The following is a 19,569-nucleotide window of genomic DNA, read 5'->3' as shown; positions in this document are numbered from 1 at the left end:
CCTCCCCCCATCTCGAGTCTAAAATCTCTGTGGCCTCGTTGAGTGGCTCCCCTCTCGGTGACCCCCCCTTCGTGGGCGCTCCCCTGAGCGGGTCTGGTGCTGTCCCTGGCGCCTGAAACCTGTGAGGTGCCTTGTAGGGCGTGAGCACCGATCTATGAAAGACCGGGTGCATTCTGGATCCCTCCGGGAGTGTCAACCGGAAGGCCACTGGGTTGATCTGTGCCTCGACTTGGTAAGGGCCTATCTGCTTGTGTCTGAGCTTCTTCTTAGCTAACGATCTGGCCGGCACTGCCTGGGCTGCCAACCAGACCCAGTCCCCCACCCGGATGTCCTCCCCAACTCTCCTGTGTCTGTCCGCTTGCATTTTGTACGCGTGTTTAGCTAGCTCTAACTGCCTTCGGAGTTGCTCGTGGACCTCCTGTAACTCTGCTGCCAAGGCCTCTGCTCCCTGCGGCTCCCCCTCCCTCACTTTCTCTAAACCCAGGAAGGTTCTGGGATGCCGCCCATTGTTGGCGAAAAACGGTGTCACCCCCGTAGACACGTGTTTCGTGTTGTTGTAGGCAAACTCGGCCAGCGGTAGGTAGTCCACCCAGGTCGAGGGCTGCTGGTTCGCGTAGCATCTCAGGTACTGCTGCATGATGGCGTTGACCCTCTCCGCTTGTCCGTTGGTCTGCGGGTGTCTTGCTGACGCTAGGCTGACGACGTTCAGGATGCCCATCAGCTTCTGCCAGAAGTTCGAGATGAACTGGCACCCCCGGTCGGACAGGATAGACCGTGGTAGGCCGTGCACCTTGAACACGTGGTCTATGAACAGCTTGGCGGTCTGCTCCGCTGTGGCCACCTTCGCGCAAGGAATGAAGTGGGCCATCTTGGTGAACAAGTCTACTACCACGAGTACTGCTGTTTTGCCCCTCAAGCTGGGCAGATCAGTGACAAAGTCCAGGGCCACCCTCTCCCACGGTTCGAGCGGGGTCTGTAGCGGTTCCAACAGTCCCGCCTGCGGCCTGTGTACTGGCTTGACCCTTTGGCAGGTGTCGCACCTATTGACGTAATCCGCGACTTCTCCCCGCATCTTGGGCCACCAAAAGTCTCTGGCTACTAATTCCACAGTCTTCTCTTTGCCGAAGTGCCCAGCGCTGGGCGCGTCGTGTAACTGTTGCAGTACTCTCACGCGGAAGTCGTCTCCCGGCACGTAGAGGGCCCCTTTGCGGATGAGCAGTCCGTCGCGTATCTGGAACTCATCGTCCTTCGTTGTGCCGCTGCGCACCTCCTCCATCTTGGCTCGTGCGAAGGAGTCCGTCTGCAGCGCGAGACGTACTGCATCCAGGTCCACTGTGGCTGAGGCGCATGCCCACGCTTTCGGTGCGAAAATGTGCTTGGCCACCGCCGGTGCCTCTTCCTCGAGATACTGCGGTTTCCTGGATAGCGCATCCGCCATGATGTTGTTGTCTCCCGGGATGTATTCTATCCTGAAGTCGAAATCTGCAAAGAACTCCGCCCAGCGGATGTGTCTCTGGTTCAGGAACCTCGCCGTGCGCCAGTACTCCAAGTTCTTATGGTCCGTGCGGACCTGCACTGTGTGCTTGGCTCCGATGAGGAAGTGCCGCCACGCCTTGAATGCTGCATGAATGGCCAGCAACTCTCTGTCCCAGATGGTGTAGTTCTGCTCCGACTTGCTGAGTTTCCTGGAGTAGAAAGCGCACGGCCTCCAGTCCCCCTGCGGATCTCACTGCAACAGGACTGCCCCCACGGCTCTGTCTGAGGCATCCGTCTCAACCCTCATGGGTTTGCTGGGGTTCACATGTAGCAGCTGTTCTTCGGATGCGAAGAGACGCTTGAGCTTCTGAAAGGACTGCTCCGCCTGCTCCGTCCAGATGAACCTCTTCTTCTTGGAGCTGAGGGTGTCGGTGATGGCCGCCGTCTGCATAGCGAAACCCTTGATAAACTTGCGATAAAAGTTGGCAAAGCCGACAAACTTCTGGACCTCCTTCTGATTGCGCAGGCATTTCCAGTCCAGCACTGAGCGGACCTTGGCACTGTCCATGGCGAGCCCCTTGTCGGACAGCTTGTAGCCCAGGAAATCCACCTCCGTCATGTCGAACTGGCACTTCTCCAGCTTGGCATAAAGCCTGTGCTCCCTCAGCCTTTGCAGGACTTCCTTGACATCTCTCTCGTGGGCCTCCAGCGACTCCGAGAAGATCAGGATGTCGTCCAGGAAGCAGACACACTTCTTGTACAGGAGACCCGCTAAGACGTGGTGCATGAAGGCTTGAAAACAGTGGGAACCATTTTGTAATCCAAAAGGCATAACTCTATATTCATAGGTGCCTAGCGGCGTAAACATGGCTGTCTTCCACTCGTCGCCCTCCCGCACGCGTATGAGATTGTACGCTCCGCGTAGATCCAACTTGGTAAAGATGCGACCCTTCCTCACCGTCGCCAGCAGGTCATCGATTTTGGGCATGGGGAAGGCTGTGGGCTTGGTTTTCGAATTCAAAATTCTGTAATCAACTACAAGCCTCTTTTGGGGCGTGTCCCGCTTCCTCACAAAAAACACGGGACTGCCCCCCACTGCCTTGGATTCTCGGATGAATCCCCGCTTCAAGTTGTGATCTATGAACTCCCTGAGTTCCTGCATTTCATCCTCCGACATGGAATACAGTTTCCCCATCGGCAGCGTCGCCCCCGGCAGGAGGTCAATCTTGCAGTCGTAGGGCCTGTGGGGAGGCAGCTTGTCCGCTTCCTTCTCGCAGAAGACCTCCAAAAACGCCTTGTACTTGTCGGGTACTGCTTGCAGCATGCCTAGTCGCAGTTGTGGAGCACCCTCTTGCCCCTCATCCTCCTGGTTAGTCAGGATGCAGCGTTCTGCGCAGTAGGAGGAGCCGAAAGTCAATTGGCGCTGGTACCATGCTAATGCCAGACTGTGCCGGTCCAGCCAGCTCATGCCCAACACTATGGGAGTGTCTGACAGTTGGGTGACGTTGAAGCTGATGATTTCGCGGTGATTCCCAATTTGCATCACCATTGGCGGCGTTTGCTGTACCACTTGTCCCCCTAGCAGCTCCCTGCCGTCGACTATTACCACTTTCAGAGGCATCGTGGCAGGTAGGAGCGCTATGCCATGTTGAGTGACGAAATCCACTCCTATAAAGTCTGCATTGCTGCCAGAGTCAATGGTAATAGGGACTTCCATGGTGAGTCCAGTGGGCAGCTGAAGCGATGCCATGAGTTGCACCACTGGTTTGGGTGGGAGGGGGTCTGTGGGCTGTAAGATCCCTGGGGACTGCTTCACTGACTCGTCTGGCTGGGCCCCAGTTCCTCTGATCCCAGCCAGACTCCGTCGTTTCCCTGCTGTGGTGCACTCTGCTGAACTACTTCTGTAACTGTCGCTGAGGCTGCAGTGTGCTTGTGAATCCTCTGGGGACACTCTTTTGCCATGTGCTGAGCACTGTCGCAGATGTAACACTTCCTGTTCCCTCTAGGAGGCTTCGGTTTGACTGCTCCCGGCGTTAGGGCTCTGGCTGCTGACTGAGCCTTGGCACCACCTAACTCCATCGGCTCCTCTCCCCCTCCCAATGGGGGCGTGGATCGAGCGCGCGCTGTCTCCCTGGGAAAGAAAGGAGGTGCTCTTGCTGGTGTGCGTCCCCAACGCCCTTCGTCCTTGCTCCAGGAACGTTCCTCCAGCCTCACCCCAATCGTCAGCGCTCTCTGGATCACGTCTTTAGTGGTCTGGGATCGCTCCCCCCTCGCAATTTCGTCTTTCACAGCCCCGTTCAACCCCTCCCAGAACAGGTCCCTGACGGCAGCTGACTCTTTTTCCCATCCCAGCGCGTTGACCAAAGCAAAAAAGCGGGAGTGATATTGCCTTACAGTGGCTCTGCCTTGCTTCAATCCATGTATCTCTTTCCTGGCGATATCTACATCAATCTCCGATAAAAAGCATGCTTCCATCGCCTTAAGGAAGGCTTTCGTATTTTGGAGGGCTGGGTCTTTATCTCGGTACAGATTCCGCAGCCACGCTTTAGCGTCTCCGTGGAGATGCGTTAGTATGAAGCCTACTTTCTCCTGCTCATCTCTAAAGTCCTTCTCCAGCAACTCTAGGGCGAAAACCATGTCTGCTCTGAAGTTAGGATACTGCTGCAGATTCCCATCGAAATGCGACACAAGGCTGCCTCCTCTCTTTCCCAGCCCAATCCCCTCTGGTCTGGTTCCCGGCGCCCCCTGTTTAGCCAATATTTCCAACCTGATTTGCAGATCCTTGCAGACAGCAGCGGATTCTTCTTCCCTTTTCCTGGATGCCAGTACTTCCGAGTTAAGTTGTGCCACCGCGTTTTGCAGGGCTGTTATTTGTTGTTCGGTATTCATCTTGTCCTGCCTTCGTGAGCTCGCGAAGCACCAATCTTCGCCCCTCGCTGCGTCCACTCACGTTGCGAGGTTTTATTTTTTTTGAGAGATGGAGCTTACTGTCAGAGTTGCCTCTAGGTCCCAGCTCACAGAGGACCAACGCTAGTCAGTAATAACGTATAAAAGTCTTTATTGAAGATTAGTTTCCATTTCCAAACCGCAGCGTGCAACTCTACGTCTTAGAACCTAGACCGGCGAAGCTCCATCTGAGTCTCCGCCTCCTAGACACCAGTTTAAGACTCTAGCCTTACTCCACCTCTTCCGTTGTTCTTTCCTCCTCTGGGTCCTTCTGCCCCCTGGGGTTTCCTCCTTTCTGGACTCTTCTGACGCTGACCCCCCTGAGTCTTGCCCCTCCTTCCGGTGGGCTTTAGGACCTGGCTCCCTATCCGGGCTACCTGCTGTGCCGCTCGCCTGTACATTTGAACTTGGCGCGCGCGCCCAGCCGGTAACTTTCCTCTTGACCGTTTCCCCGCTCTCCGATGGAGGTGTGGTCAATCCTGACTCATCTCCTCTCACTGGTGGTGAGAACACTGGTCCTGATGCCTGGGACTCCTCCCACCCACTGCACTCTGGTGGGGAAGCTGGTCCTGATTTCCAACTGCTGCTCTGGGAGTCCCCGCTGGCCCCTTCCTTCTGGGGTTTCCCCCTTGGCACCCCCCTTGCCCTGGCCATCGGCGCTCCCTTCTGTGAATCTTCCGATTCGCTGGAGAGGCTCATGGAATCCCTCTGACCACTGTCACCGCCTGCGCTCCCCTCGGATTCCTCCCCCTCGCTCTCCATTTCCTCCCTCTCCTGTGCCTCTGCTCCTGAGCCCCTGACAAATACAGTATTAAATATTAAAAACTTCCCTAAACAGGGCTGCCTTCAGATGTCTTTTAAAGATAGGATAGCTGCTTATTTCCTTCACATCTAAAGGGAGGGCATTCCACAGGGCGGGCACCACTACCGAGAAGGCCCTCTGTCTCGTTCCCTGTAACCTCACTTCTCGCAATGAGGGAACAGCCAGAAGGCCTTCAGCGCTGGATCTCAGTGTCTGGGCTGAACGATGGGGATAGCTCAAGGGACCCAAATGGGCTTTCCTCCTGACCTCCTTTAGTGTTCCTGATCCCTGTCCTGTAAAGGCTAAGCTTGGGCAAAGGTAAGTAGAACTCATAGCCCAAGGCCAGTTTTAGACTCAAAGCAGACCCATTGAAATTAATAGGCATGACTAGATTAGGTATATTAATTTCTGTGGGTCTACTGTGAGAAGAGCTTAGTTCAATACAACCCCAAGTTCCTGATGAGGTGCTCTCTCCACCCTCCAGTCTGTCTCTCCCTCTGTGTATCAGCAAGGGAGACAAAAGCAACCAATGTCTTCAAGTTACAAGAAAGGAGATTCCGACTAAGCATCAGGAATAACTTTATGATAGTAAGAACTGTTCGACCATGGAATGGATTCCCTTGGAAGGATATGGACTCTCCTTCCTTTGAGGTTTTAAAACGGGTTGGATGGTCATCTGTCATGGATGCCTTAGTTGAGATTTCTACATTGCAAGGAAGGGTTTGGATTAGATGACCCTTGGCCTACCTTCCTACTCTACAATTCTATGGTCCTATTATATCAGATATCCTGCCATTGCCATGTGGTGTCATTTGCAGCCTGCTGATGTTTATATCTGGTTGAGCTGGGCCTGCCAATGCACAGAGTCCAGCACCAGCTTCAGCTTCTGTCAGCCTCTCACATAAGCATTCTTTGTAAAGTTATTTTTGTAAAATAAAATTTTAATATTCACTATATTTCCAATACACTTCTAACCATTTCCAGTAATAATATATATACCCACTCTCACTCTAAGGTTACAGGGCAGGCTACAACAAATCACAATGTTTAACAACTGTTTATAACAACTTACAATTTATAATCACAGAGATAAGATGGAGTCTAAAAATATACAATAGTCCACAGTCCAAGGTCCAAAGTCAAAGGTCAGGAAACAAGGTTCAGGGTCAGTCCAAGTCCAAAGTCAGGATGCAGTCCAGCATCACCCCTGAAGTAGAAACCCGTGATGGTCCAAGAAGAGGCTGCTCAACGGCTGCCAGTTGAGCAGACACAGCACCTCAGCTCTGCTGCCTTCTTATACTGTGCCTGCTGATTGCAGCATCTGGGCTTGAGGAGACATGTGACCCTCACCTGCTCTCAGCTTGCCCCAGCTGAGGAATCACATGCCTCCTTCCCCACCTGGCCAGCTAGTGAACTGGGCTGCAGGCCCTGGCCTGCCTCTTCCTGGAGTGCCCTGCCTGCTGTTCCCTACGTCTCAGGACCCACAGTGTTTGTGGGGACAGGGGCCTCTCTGGCTCCGGTGAGGTGTTCTGCTGCTCAGCTTCCTGTGCATTGGCCTCTGGTCATTCTCTGTCACTCTGTGAGTACTACCCACACCAACCTCTCCTTCCCCTTCCCCATCCTGCCCCCATGTGACCCAGTACGCGCTGCACCCCTCACCAGGATCCTCTTCCTTCTCTTCCTCCCTGTAGTCCTGCCAGTTCATGACACACACACCTCCCTCCCTCCCTTCCTTTCTTTCTTCTTTCCAACTTACTTGACTTTATGAGGCAGATATTTTATTCAGAATTTCTGGAGTTGTGTGCCACCTGGCCATCATTTGATGCACAGAAGCATTCTTAACACAAACCTTTCCCTACGCCTGGTGTTTGTTTATTGACTCCGCTGTGTGCGGATGGCCAGGGTCAGGTGGAAGAGAGATGCCTCTCTTTAGCGACTTTCATTAGATTGCAAAAGGGTTCCTTGCAAAATGAAGTTCACGACTTTGCCTGCATTTACTTTTCATCATCGCTGAAAGAATTGCAGTAAAATTGGTCCCCGGCACATGTGTGTCAGGCTAAATGGATTACGGGAGATACAGATCTGTTTGCCTGTCTGCACTTGCCTTTAGACAATATTCATCAATTTTACAAAAAGCTCTCAACTAAACATGGAGCCAATACAAATGTGAACTGCTCGAGGCAATGGGGCTCTTTTCTATATATAACAACAACAAAAAGCCAAAACAAAATCAGATCTAAAGGTGATTTTACATTAGCAGAATGAAATGGTTGGCAGAAAATGAAATCCTTTTATCATCTCACTAGGCTGAAGACGGAAGTAATAATCGGACATTCCGTATTTGCCGTAGAAAGCCCCTGGTTTTGGCTGGTGCAATTCTCAGTTCCCTATTCACACCCATGATCTCTTGTTGGCAGAGATTGAAATGAGGTCTTAGGTTCAGCTTGCCCATTTGGCATTCTGTTTGGGTTTGGTATTGCTGGAGGGGGGGATTGATTAAATTCACATTTAAAGGCAAACCTACCAAATTTGCTGTTTCCAAAACAATATGTGAACCGAAACACACCCTCCTTCGAAATTTGTACATCACAGGCATGAGGATCCTTTGGTCCTCCAGATGTTGCTCCCACCAGCCCAAGCAAGTGTGACCAATGTCTAGGGATGTTGGGAATTGTAGTTCAGCAACATGGGGAGGGCCAAAGGTTCCTCTGACCTGAAAATTCACATTTTGGTCCTGCCAACTTTTGCCTTTGGTCCCACCCACTACTGACATGTAACCTCTTGAAGAGGGAATGTGACCCTTGGCCTGAAATATGTTTCCCACCCCAGCGCTAGGCATTTAGAGGACTGAGCTTACATTCTACTAGGGATTAATTCATTCTTGACTTTCCCTCTCTGTAACTGTGTTTTGCTTCTATAAGTAATTCTGGGTATGGCTCAGGCTGGATTTTGGCCTCACCACAGCATGTTAGGGATCTTCAGATACTTTATTCTCTGTCAACAATATTGATTCATTGCTTTGATTAGAGTAGGGAGAGAGGGGGGAGGAGAGAGAAAAGAATTTGGTGTATAGGATTTCTGTAATCTCTTATTACACTGAATAGGGTAATGCTACTGTGCTGAATGTTTCATTTCCTACAAACCTCCCTGTTTTAAAAACAAAACAAAACCAAGCCACAACTCATTGGTGTTTTTCATGCATATTGCCTTGATCAGTCAAACTATTTTTTAGCAGTAAGAAGAAAAGAAAAGATTTCATTTATGCATTGAATGCATTTGAAGCTTAAAATATTCTAGTGCTTTAACAACCACAATGATTTGCTTTTAATATATTGGACAATTGATTTCTTTCTGCAAGCAATGGCATAACTTTGAAACTAAGTGTGTCTGATGACTTGGGCTCCATTAAACACCCCCAGTAATTCTTAGAAAGCTTGGTTTTGCATGGTGATATTAGTGTCTTCACTGTTTCTAAGGAGGTACAGATCAGCCTTTATATGGTGCTTCTCAGCTTCTGATTTCATTTTGCCAAACACAACAGATGCATAAACGAAATGCCTAGCTTGGCTAAAGTCCTTATGAGTTTTTAATTAACTCTTTCATAAACATCACCATGTTTTTGACTGACTTCTTCGAGCTAGAAAGCATTGTTTGCATTTAAACCTTTATACCCCACTTTCCCATTTATTCAGCCTCAAATGTGAAACAGATCAATGCTAAAATTTGTGTACCATATTCAGTGTGCTATGAAAGAGCTGAAGTGTGAATATGGAAAAGGGTTCAAGTTGAAGTAGGGGATAACTCTCAGTACACTTTAGTGAAGGCAAAACTGCAGTGGGACCAAAACTCATCAGCCATCAGATAATAGCCACCATCTTTTCCCCCCAACAGACTCTGAGAACAATGCTATGTGATAACATAGCATCATGTATGGGAACTAATAGGTACCAAAAAAAGAAGAAGAAGGTGTCCACTAGATAATTCTTGGAGCTGCATTTTATTTATTTACCCAGAAGCTTCGGACAGAGTCATACTAAAATCCAATGTCATTCTCAGGGGCTGGTTGAAAGAAGTACCAAATAAGGGGCAGGTGAGTTTGGCCTCCTCCCCACCCTGAATTTCAGTCCCACACCCCTGAAAAACCATCCTCACTTCCATGTCATTCAGAGCGGTGTGTGTGTGTGCAAAATAAAGGAGGCCATTTTGGGCTTGCATTAACACATCTCTAACAAACTCTGGCTTATCTCTGCATTAGCATGCATTGTTCTCAAATTTCCAAGAATCGCCTACTGTGTTCCAACGTACAAAATCCAAGACTTTGGTTTATTTCTGCAGCTCATTATCATTTCTATAGTTTCATCATTATATGTAGCACATGGATTTAGCAAGCCTTCATATTGCCTGCTTACAAGGATCTTACTAACATCTAGTAAATTTAATGACCTCTAATAAGAAGGGGAAATGAAATCCTGCCCAGGGAACTTAATAGAACTTGTAGCTTTTAAATGCATCTTGTCATTTTATGAGTACTTAAACCCTCAGGAAGCTGAAAGCTATGTACGCAGCCCTTGCTTTGTTTAAGTTAGCTACATGAAAAACAAATAGCTTATTTTTGTTTATTTTTTATTCCTTTAACCTCTAGGACTACCTGATAAAGCAATCACTAAAGAACATTAAACATTACGTGGTTTCACTTGATAGAGGTACTGCAAGGCTCCAGCAGATTGCCATAGCGTAAATAATAATATAAAATCTAGAAAGATGTTGCAGTATGACCTACTTACTTTAAAGAGCTCGCCCATATCCATACCCACTAACATCCCTCTCCAAAGGAATTCTATTGCCCACCCCCCACCAGCAAAAAGGAAAAAAGAAAAAAAGAAATACCAGTTGCAGGAAACCAGAAATACCAGTTGCAGGATGGGAGAGTGCTGTAGTGATCTGGTTCTGCCTGTGAGCTTTCCATATTGGGCATCCAGTTGGCCACTGTGAGAACAGGATGCTGGAATGTATGGACCACTGCTCTGACTCAGCAGGCTCTTGCATTCTTGTACCTCCAATAAAGGAAGCCAAGTCAGTGAGAAGACCTAGTCGGGTAATATCACTGTTACTAAGAAGAGAGCCGTTGTCATAAATGTGCATATTACTAATCTTTATAGCTTGCCCCTCCCCATTCCAGACAATTGTAAGTTGCCAGGAATGCATAATAAAAATCAGTTCCAAGGTAAGGAGAGCCAGTGTGGTCTAGTGGTTAAGAGTGGTAGTCTTGTAATCTGGGGAACCAGGTTTGTGTCTCTGCTCCTCCACATGCAGCTGCTGGGTGACCTTGGGCTAGTCACACTTCTCTGAAGTCTCTCAGCCCCACTCACCTCACAGAGTGTTTGTTGTGGGGGAGGAAGGGAAAGGAGATTGTTAGCCGCTTTGAGACTCCTTAGGATAGTGATAAAGGTAAAAGGTAAAGGTAAAGGTACCCCTGCCCGTACGGGCCAGTCTTGACAGACTCTGGGGTTGTGCGCCCATCTCACTCAAGAGGCCAGGGGCCAGCGCTGTCCGGAGACACTTCCGGGTCACGTGGCCAGCGTGACATCGCTGCTCTGGCGAGCCAGAGCCGCACACGGAAACGCCGTTTACCTTCCCACTGGTAAGCGGTCCCTATTTATCTACTTGCACCCGGAGGTGCTTTGGAACTGCTAGGTTGGCAGGCGCTGGGACCGAGCAGCGGGAGCGCACCCCGCCACAGGGATTCGAACCGCCGACCTTTCGATCGGCAAGTCCTAGGCGCTGAGGCTTTAACCCACAGCGCCACCTGCGTCCCTCAAATCCAAACTACTCTTCTTCTTCTTCTTCTTCTTCTTCTTCTTCTTCTTCTTCTTCTTCTTCTTCTTCTTCTTCTTCTTCTTCTTCACATCAGGCATAGGGAAATTCAGCCCTCCAGATGTTTTGGGACTACAATTCCTTCACCACTGATCCTGTTAGCTAGGGATGATGGGAGTAGTAGTCCCAAATCATCTGGAGGACCAAGTTTGCCTATGCCTGCTTTACAGAGATTGTCAGGGCTTACATAGAGTCATTGTGCAGCACTTCGCAAGCCCCGGAGATCAGCTGATACATTGGCAAAAATAAAACAAAATGCATTATATAGCAGACACTATTAAGTGAAATTGCATATAAAAATGTGTACAGTGGTAGAAGTTCTGTTTAAAAATGCTGATGAATTTCAAAAGTGCTTCTTCTTTTTCTTTGAAATTACAAACCTCTGTAGAAATGTGAGGAATGGAATTTAAGACGAGAAAAATGAGACATGGAGGAAACTGAAATTGACAGATTCACCCATTCCTGCACTTCAACCAGCAACAATCTCAGTTTATCCAGAGGTAAATTTGTGACCTGGGTCTCTGCCCCTACAGTACTCAGCTTTGGTCAGATCCAGCAAGGCTCTTTCTATGTTCCTGTGTGCAGAACATCAGGAGGGTCATTTATAAAGCAAGCAGTCCCAGAGCTCAACATTGGCCTTCCATTATTTAATGGTTTCCTAATGCTGATCTCCTTCCCTTGCCAATGCCGGTCCTCTCGCACCTCCATTGTCTGTAGTTCAAAGTTACTTCTGCCTCCCTGGCTAATGGGGTCAGAACAGTTCCTTCGGTAATAGATTGCCAGTCCCTTGGGCACAAAGTCTTTTGAGAGACAGGCCACAATGAGAAGACGGGCCGTTAAATAACATTTGATGCAGCTCAAGGGAATGATAATTACAGCGTTTAGTTACAATGATTCACGGAGGTAAGAACCACATTCCACAAGGCATGAGCTCTTCAACGACCTTTCCAAGAACATGGGTCAAAACCCATCCATTGTCTCTGAAGCAGGTAGATCGGGTCGCATCTGGGTAGGAGAAAAGGGGTCGGGGGATGGAAGGGGATCGTTCTGCCCAGGCACTAAATTAAAAGACTAATGCCACATAAAAACACAAACTGGAGAATGAGGAATATCGGACAGGGGTTCAGCCTATATTCCAACATCTAGTTCTGGCCAAAGAAAGGAAATGCATGGAAACCAGAAACACCGACAAGGAAGCCATTTCCTTTCCATTATGCTGATTTGCCATAGATGATCATGTGATGTGACCTGACTCCTCTGAGTTAGGCTTGCCTAACAGTCTGAGCAACAGAGGTAGGGAACCTGGTTCCCTCCAGATATTCCTGTGCTCCAGCTCCCATCAGACACAACCAGCATGGTCGTCTGTAGTCCAAGGACATCTAGAGGCCCACAGGTTCCTCACCTCTGAACAAAGAGATGCTGGTACTCTCTGGTTACAAGTATCCTTCATCTTGCTGTATTCCCAACAGGAACCACGTCCAACATCTACGATTAGAGAGACAGAGAACAGGAAGCCTTTTTTATCTCCTCGCAGTTGGGGATCCCACTGTAAGCCTTGTGGTACCCTATTTGTGGAGTTCCCAAATAGGAACACTTGTCGTCATCGTCATCCCCCAATTGATAATCTTGCAGTGTCGCCTGAAGATGCATCTGTTTGCTTGGGTTTTAGGGGATCAAGGGGATCTTGATCCTCACTGTTAATATTATGGTCTGCTGAGTTATAGAAATTATTGTGCACTGACTCATGTTTAGATCCAGCCTCTTAGGCATGCTAGCCTGGGCACATAGTTGTCTTAATAATGGGCCCTTGCACTGCCTTCATACATGGGAGTGCCTAGCTTCCTCTTTATCTTTACCCTTTACCTTCTTTACCTTTAATATGTGTTAACTGTTTTTAATTTAAATTTAAGATTAATTTAATAAAATTTAAATTAAACAAATCTAAATTAAGAACAGATCTGCTGGTGAAGTACAGGTAATAATAATAACAACCAAAGCCCTATGCAAAAGCCAACTCAGTTCCACACAACTTCCTTAGAAGTGATGGGACTGGTAGGGTGGAAGGCAGGGAGCCCAACAGTAGGTGGAGCCAAAGATCCAATGGCATGCAGAGCCAACTAATTCTAGTTTTGTCTCCATCCTCTTCCCAGTTGAGTTCTTCAAAGGTAACACTGAGACTAAGCAGGAGGAAGGTGTCTGCCAGTACCAGCCATTGTACAGGTATCTGGGCTAGTTGTAATTAACAAGTTAATACCCGCCTCTGGGCTAGTTGTAATTCAGAAGGTAGGTGTGTGGGGGCTAGCTGAGCACAGACTGCTGTTGGTGGCACAGTGCCCCATTTCCCCCACTGCTCTTTTAGAGGCCTCTGTGAAGCACCGATCAGCTTGGCACCTGCAATTTCTTGCACAGAACAAAATCTTCCTCCTTAGCTGCCTCTGCTGTCGTTGTCTGAATACCAACCCAATTCCAGACCCTAAATTTTCTTTCCTGCATCCCCTCTGGCTACAACTCATTTTGAATGTGAGTGCTTGGTGTTTACAAAGACAGATATTTCAAGCTCTAGATAGACTTCGACAGGAAAGAGTTATGTTATGCCAGAAGGTGATGGCTATATTGCTTTACTGATCAACACCCTCTGTTCCGGCAAACCCCAAAACAGTGGGTTTTTTTTTTATCCCTTGAAAAATTCTATGTCTTTATAAGGCTAAATCTCCTCACTTAACTTCCTTAACATTGAGCATTTGCTTTATATATATATAAAGTAAAACACCTCAAAGAAGAACTCAGGCAATAAGCCACACATCACAAGGTAACAATGGGAACTGTCAGGATGAATATAGAGCTTTTCTGACCTTTCTTGTTGTTGTCACCTCATATCTTTATTCATGCATCTCTGCCACCAGACTTAGACTGTGTACACACCACACATTAGAAGCACATGACTTCCTCCAAAAACTCATGGGAACTTTAGTTTTTGAAGGGTGCTGAAAATTGAAAACTACAGTTCCAAGAATGCTTAGGGGAATCCATGTGCTTTAAATGTATGGCGTGAATGTGATACCTTTGAGGGGTGTGGCCTGGGAAGGGGTGTGACCTGGGGGAAGCCATATGCGTTAAGTGTAGGGGGTTTCCACAGTCCTAAAGTGTGTATGAATGGCACATCCAAAGCTGAGGGCCTCTGTACACACTGAGCTCCCAGACTTTGGAACTCCCTTCCTTAGAGAAGTTAGACTGTGCCCCTCCTTGTTTTATTCCAACAGGCCCTTGGGAACTGGTTGCTTTTTAAGGAAAGCGTTTTTAATAGGCAACATCAAGGCCTTGACTCACCTGTCTTATAGGCCTTTATCATTAACCTTGACTTGGAGGGCTGTCTTCTAGGCGACATGGCCACCCTAAATGTAAATATAGATCCTTTTACAAATCTGCTTTTGCTCTCTTGCAGGAGGCCAAACCTTCCCATTAGTGACATGGCACAGCTTAGCAGAAGAGCTTTGCAGGCATAAGGTCTCAGGTTCAATCCCTGGCATCTCCAGGTAGGTTTGGGAATGTCTCTCCTTTGAAACTGCTGCTGCCAGTCATGAATTGGTATCCAGCCAACTTGTTCCATCAGCGCAAGGATTTCTGCTTGCACAATGGAGCTTTTCTCCCCCTTGCATGTGCCCACTAAATCTGGGGGATTCCACCTCTGGGGCCGATTTTTGGGGAGGGCATGGGGTGAGGAGAGGGGGAGTAGTTCCACTGCACAAGTGGAAATCCTTGTGCTGACAGAACAAGTCAGTTGGATAGCACCCAGGGTAGATAACACTGAGATTGATGGACCAATGGTCTGACTCGATTTAAGACAACTCCCTCTGTTCACTAAAGGATCAGTGGTCACATGCACTCTCCGACAGATCTAACTTGTCAGTCATGTGCAATAGCAAAATATCATTAAGTTTGCAATCCCCAGCTATCCTCTCTGGTAATTAGAAAGGCTCCTGCAAATAGATGTAACCTTATCTGTTTATCTAAGGCAGAATCTTTATGGTAATTTTCGAGGCAGAATCCAATAGCTTCGCAAGGCAAGCCACTGAGGAAGCATGAGATCTATAATTACTGAAACTGCCAGGTAATTGCTGTTTAGTGCTTATTTATAGAACATATTCTTAGGGATACCTCCAGGGCTTTTTTTCTATATATATTTTAAATGAAATGGCCTATAAAAGAAAATACATTTCTGTATTAAAGAGTAATGAAAATGTATCTCACCCCCCCTTTTGCTTCAGTGTTTTCATTGCTTAAAAGGCCCCTGTGTTATTATTTTTACAGAGACATACAAGATGGGATATAAAAGGGGGGGCAGTGGTAAAATAAGTAAATGAGGAAGGCCAAACCAGTGCTTAGAACCCTCTATAAAGCCATATATATATATTTAAAAAAATAAAGACTGACATTCAGTTGGAGGTATTTTGAAATCTTCCCTTTCTTTCTTTTTCTTTCCTGCTGGTGCTCCGCTCTGCCACGAATCTCTGAAGACAAGCCCATCCACAGCAGAGTCGAGTGAAATTCAAGTTTTCTGTGTTGTATGTCAGGGTTGAGGACAACTTGTCAGCTCTGCCACTGTCAGGTTTTATCTTCAAATATGACAGGCAATTTGTTCGGGGAACTCTCGTGAATGACAAGATAGAGCGGGGTTGTAAAACATGGCACCTGTGTGGTAGGCCCTGCGTTTGTGGACGTCAAAGGCGATTGTTTTCTTTTGCTATTAGCCCATTGATGCTGAACAATTTAAGGGAAGGGCCATAGCTCAGTGGCAAAGCACCTGCTTTGCATGCAGAAGGTCCTCAGTTTAATCCCTGGCATCTCCAGGTAAGACTGGGAAAGACTTTCTGACTCTGCATAAGGCAACATCTGATGTTTACTTCCCATGTTCCTATTTTAGAAAGAGGAGTTTTGGCTCAGTTATAGGGCACCAGGTTCCAATATTCAACCCATGGTATCTCTAGGTAGGGTTGGGGGAAGAACTCCTGCCTACAACCTTAGACAGCTTCTGTAAGATAATGTAAACAGCACTGAGATATTGTAGACCAAGGTGAGTCAACATGACACCATCTGGAAGTTGTTAGGGTACAATTCCCATCATCCATCACCAGTGGCCATGCTGGCTGGGGCTGATGGGAGTTGGAGTCCAACAACAGTTGGAGGACACCATCTTGACTACCCATTTGTTTGTTTCAACAATTTATATACCGCTTCATAGAACGTTTTGAGACTTTTTCATTTAGAGAAAAGGCAAGTAAGAATTGCCATGACAAAAATTTATAAAATTATGCATGGCATGAAGAAAGTGGATACAGAAAAGATTTCCTGCTACACTCATAACACTAGAACTCATGGGCATCCAATGAACCAGGTAAAAGAAAGGACTTCTCCATGCACTGCAGAGTTAAACAACTCGCTCCCACAGGAGGCAGTGATGACCACCAAGTTGGATGGCTTTAAAAGAGGCTTAGAGAAATTCATGGAACAGAGAGGTATCAATGGCTGCTATCCGTGATGGCTATGCTCTGCCTTCATGGATGGAGGTGGTATGAATGCCAGTGGCTGGAAACCACAGGAGGGGAGAGTGCACTTCTGCATGGGTCCTGCTTGCAGGTTTTCCAGAGGCATCTGGTTGGCCACTGTGAGAACAGGATGCTGGACTAGATGGGCCATTGGGCTGATCCAGCAGGATCATCTCATGGTGCCTCTGACATTTTGGAACAGGAATGCCATTCCCCTTGGATGAGGATTCTCCCTGGTTTTGCATGCAGAGCTCTCAGTGTGTTGAAGCTCACAGAGGGCGGGTCAACCATCCTGATCTCTGGTTAATCAGCATCCCAAGACGGCAAAGCATTGCTTTCCACCACCCCTTTCTCTTTTTGCCTTGAATGACAGCTTGACCATCTGTGATATGTTAACTCCATAATGGAATCTAACTCAAAGGGCTTTTAAAAACAAGGAGAAAGATTTTATTGTGGCTAATAGTGATGGATGGATGGGACAGTCACGTGGAGGGGCATAAATCTTCTCAGCTGTGCCTAGTGCTAAAATATAAGCTAGTGCAATGGCACTGGGATCTCATGTACTTAAGCCTCGGAGGCAGATGGGGGAAAGGTTTTTAGACCTCATCTGCATTAGGAGGCCAGAGAAACGCTCAATGAAGTCACTTTGAATGCCAATCAGTGATAATGTGCTCTGAAACAGAGTATCGCTCTCCGTGGTCGTGGGGGTGACCCTCAACAGGAGAGAAAATGAGAGAGATGGAGGGAGGGAGACTCTTAGGGCTGCATTGTATCTTTTTTATGTAGAACCAAAGTATTCTTTTAAAAGAGCACCTGAAAATAGAATGCATGGATGAATCTGGAAGGGCACATTATGCCAGCATTATTTCCATCCCCAGTCTGGTGCCTTCCAGTTGTTTTGGACTACAACTCCCATAGGTAAAGGTACCCCTGCCCGTACGGGCCAGTCTTGACAGACTCTAGGGTTGTGCACTCATCTCACTCTATAGGCCGGGAGCCAGCGCTGTCCGCAGACACTTCCGGGTCACGTGGCCAGCGTGACAAGCTGCATCTGGCGAGCCAGCGCAGCACACAGAACGCTGTTTACCTTCCCGCTAGTAAGCGGTCCCTATTCATCTACTTGCACCCGGGGGTGCTTTCGAACTGCTAGGTTGGCAGGCGCTGGGACCGAGCGACGGGAGCGCACCCCGCCGCGGGGATTCGAACTGCCGACCTTTCGATCGGCAAGTCCTAGGCACTGAGGCTTTTACCCACAGCGCCACCCGCGTCCCTACAACTCCCATAAGCTCCAGTATTTGGGCTACAACTGAGGAAGGGTCATAGCTCAGTGGCAGAGCATCTACTCTGCATGCAGAAGCTCCCGTGTGTAATACAGTGGTACCTCAGGTTAAGTACTTAATTCGTTCCGGAGGTCCGTTCTTAACCTGAAACTGTTCTTAACCTGAAGCACCACTTTAGCTAATGGGGCCTCCTGCTGCCGCGCCGCCAGAGCACAATTTTTGTTCTCATCCTGAAGCAAAGTTCTTAACCTGAAGCGCTATTTCTGGGTTAGTGGAGTCTGTAACCTGAAGCATATGTAACCTGAAGTGTGTGTAACCCGAGGTACCCCTGTATCTATCTGGCATCTCCAGGTAACACTGAGAGATGTTCCTATCTGAGATACTGGAGAGCTACTTACAGTCAGTGCTGAACTAGATGGACCAATGGTCTACTCAGTGCAAGGCAGCTTCTTATCTTCCTACACAGAGATGTTCTGCTCTCTGGCACATTGGAGTGTCTGCTGGAGGGCTTCAGAAGGATGACTGTTAACCAGAGCACTTATCTCCTTAACTAAAGTGGACATGTATTTTAATATGTAATTTTAATTTATAATGAATATTTTTAATGGCTGGTTTTATTTATATTTTGTAAAAAAAAAAAAAAACGAAGAAGAAGAAGAAGAAGAAGAAGAAGAAGAAGAAGAAGAAGAAGAAGAAGAAGGTTAGCTTGTTTTTAACCCTGGTTAGTGTCTGTTTGATTTTATGGAAAATGTGAAGAGTGCTGTAAATAAAATGAATACTAAATCAGTGTTGCATCCAGTGTGTGTACCATCTGTGTACCTGCGCATGAATCATCTGAGCTGTGCACTCGTACATATGGTTATTCACACGTAACATCCGACCAGGGTACAATCTGTGTACACCATGGTTGAGCTGTACAAACTTGCAAATTTAACATGTGCAGAGACAGCTTCTGCCTGTGTGAACAAACCTAAGCTGGGATAGCTCTGTCAGTAGAGCATAAGACTGTTAATCTCAGGGTTGTGGATTTGAGTTCCGTGCTGGGCAAAAGATTCCTGCATTGCAGGGGGTTGTACTAGGTGACCCTCAGGGTCTCTTCCAACTCTACCATACTATGATTCTATGATTCTAATTGTCTCATAAGAACAGAAGAAAACAAGAGCGTAAGAAGAACCTGCTGGGTCAGGCCAAAGGGGGTCCATCTAGTCCAGAGTCCTGTTTTCACAGTGTCCAACCAGATGCCTATGGGGAGCACACAAGTAACCCTTGAGTGCAGCAGCGCTCTGCCCTTCTGCAGCTCCAGCAGCTGGCATTCAAGAGAACACAGCCATCAGGGCTAGAAGCCACTCGTAGCCTTATCCTCCATGAATTTTTCTAATCCTCTTTTAAAGCCACCCACCCACAGCTGGCTCATTGCACACTTGCTGGACTCACAGTCCATTCCTTTGTCCCTGGGCTTGCCAATTCAGAGCCAGCCTGGCAGCAAGGGCTTAGTCTAGGTCCCCTAGACTAAGGAAATTTCATTGGGGGAAATGAAGGTGCTTCCTCCCCGTTGATGCAGCCTGGGGGTCCCCTACAACATGGGGAGGAAGAGGAGAGATTTGTGTACCCAGATACCAAAAAGGTGGGTGCCTATTATTTATTTATT

At 47.7% G+C, this 19,569-nt stretch overlaps 1 protein-coding gene across 1 annotated transcript in view; it reads left to right on the top strand.

Annotated features, from left to right (window-relative positions):
* FTO (FTO alpha-ketoglutarate dependent dioxygenase) overlaps window positions 1–14,630 on the top strand; it is a 266,874-nt gene extending 252,244 nt beyond the window's left edge. The window contains exon 9 of the mRNA XM_083752970.1: window positions 14,541–14,630. Coding sequence (XP_083609096.1) covers window positions 14,541–14,601 — 61 coding nt within the window. The 3' untranslated portion in view covers window positions 14,602–14,630. The remainder of the gene's footprint in view (window positions 1–14,540) is intronic.
* The last annotated feature ends 4,939 nt before the right edge of the window (window positions 14,631–19,569 follow it).

This window comes from Podarcis gaigeae (assembly GCF_964106915.1).
Source record: "Podarcis gaigeae genome assembly, chromosome: 8".
NCBI classification, from domain to species: domain Eukaryota; kingdom Metazoa; phylum Chordata; class Lepidosauria; order Squamata; family Lacertidae; genus Podarcis; species Podarcis gaigeae.
The sequence above is the reverse complement of the archived record's forward strand: the minus strand, read 5'-3'. Positions and strand labels throughout refer to the sequence as shown.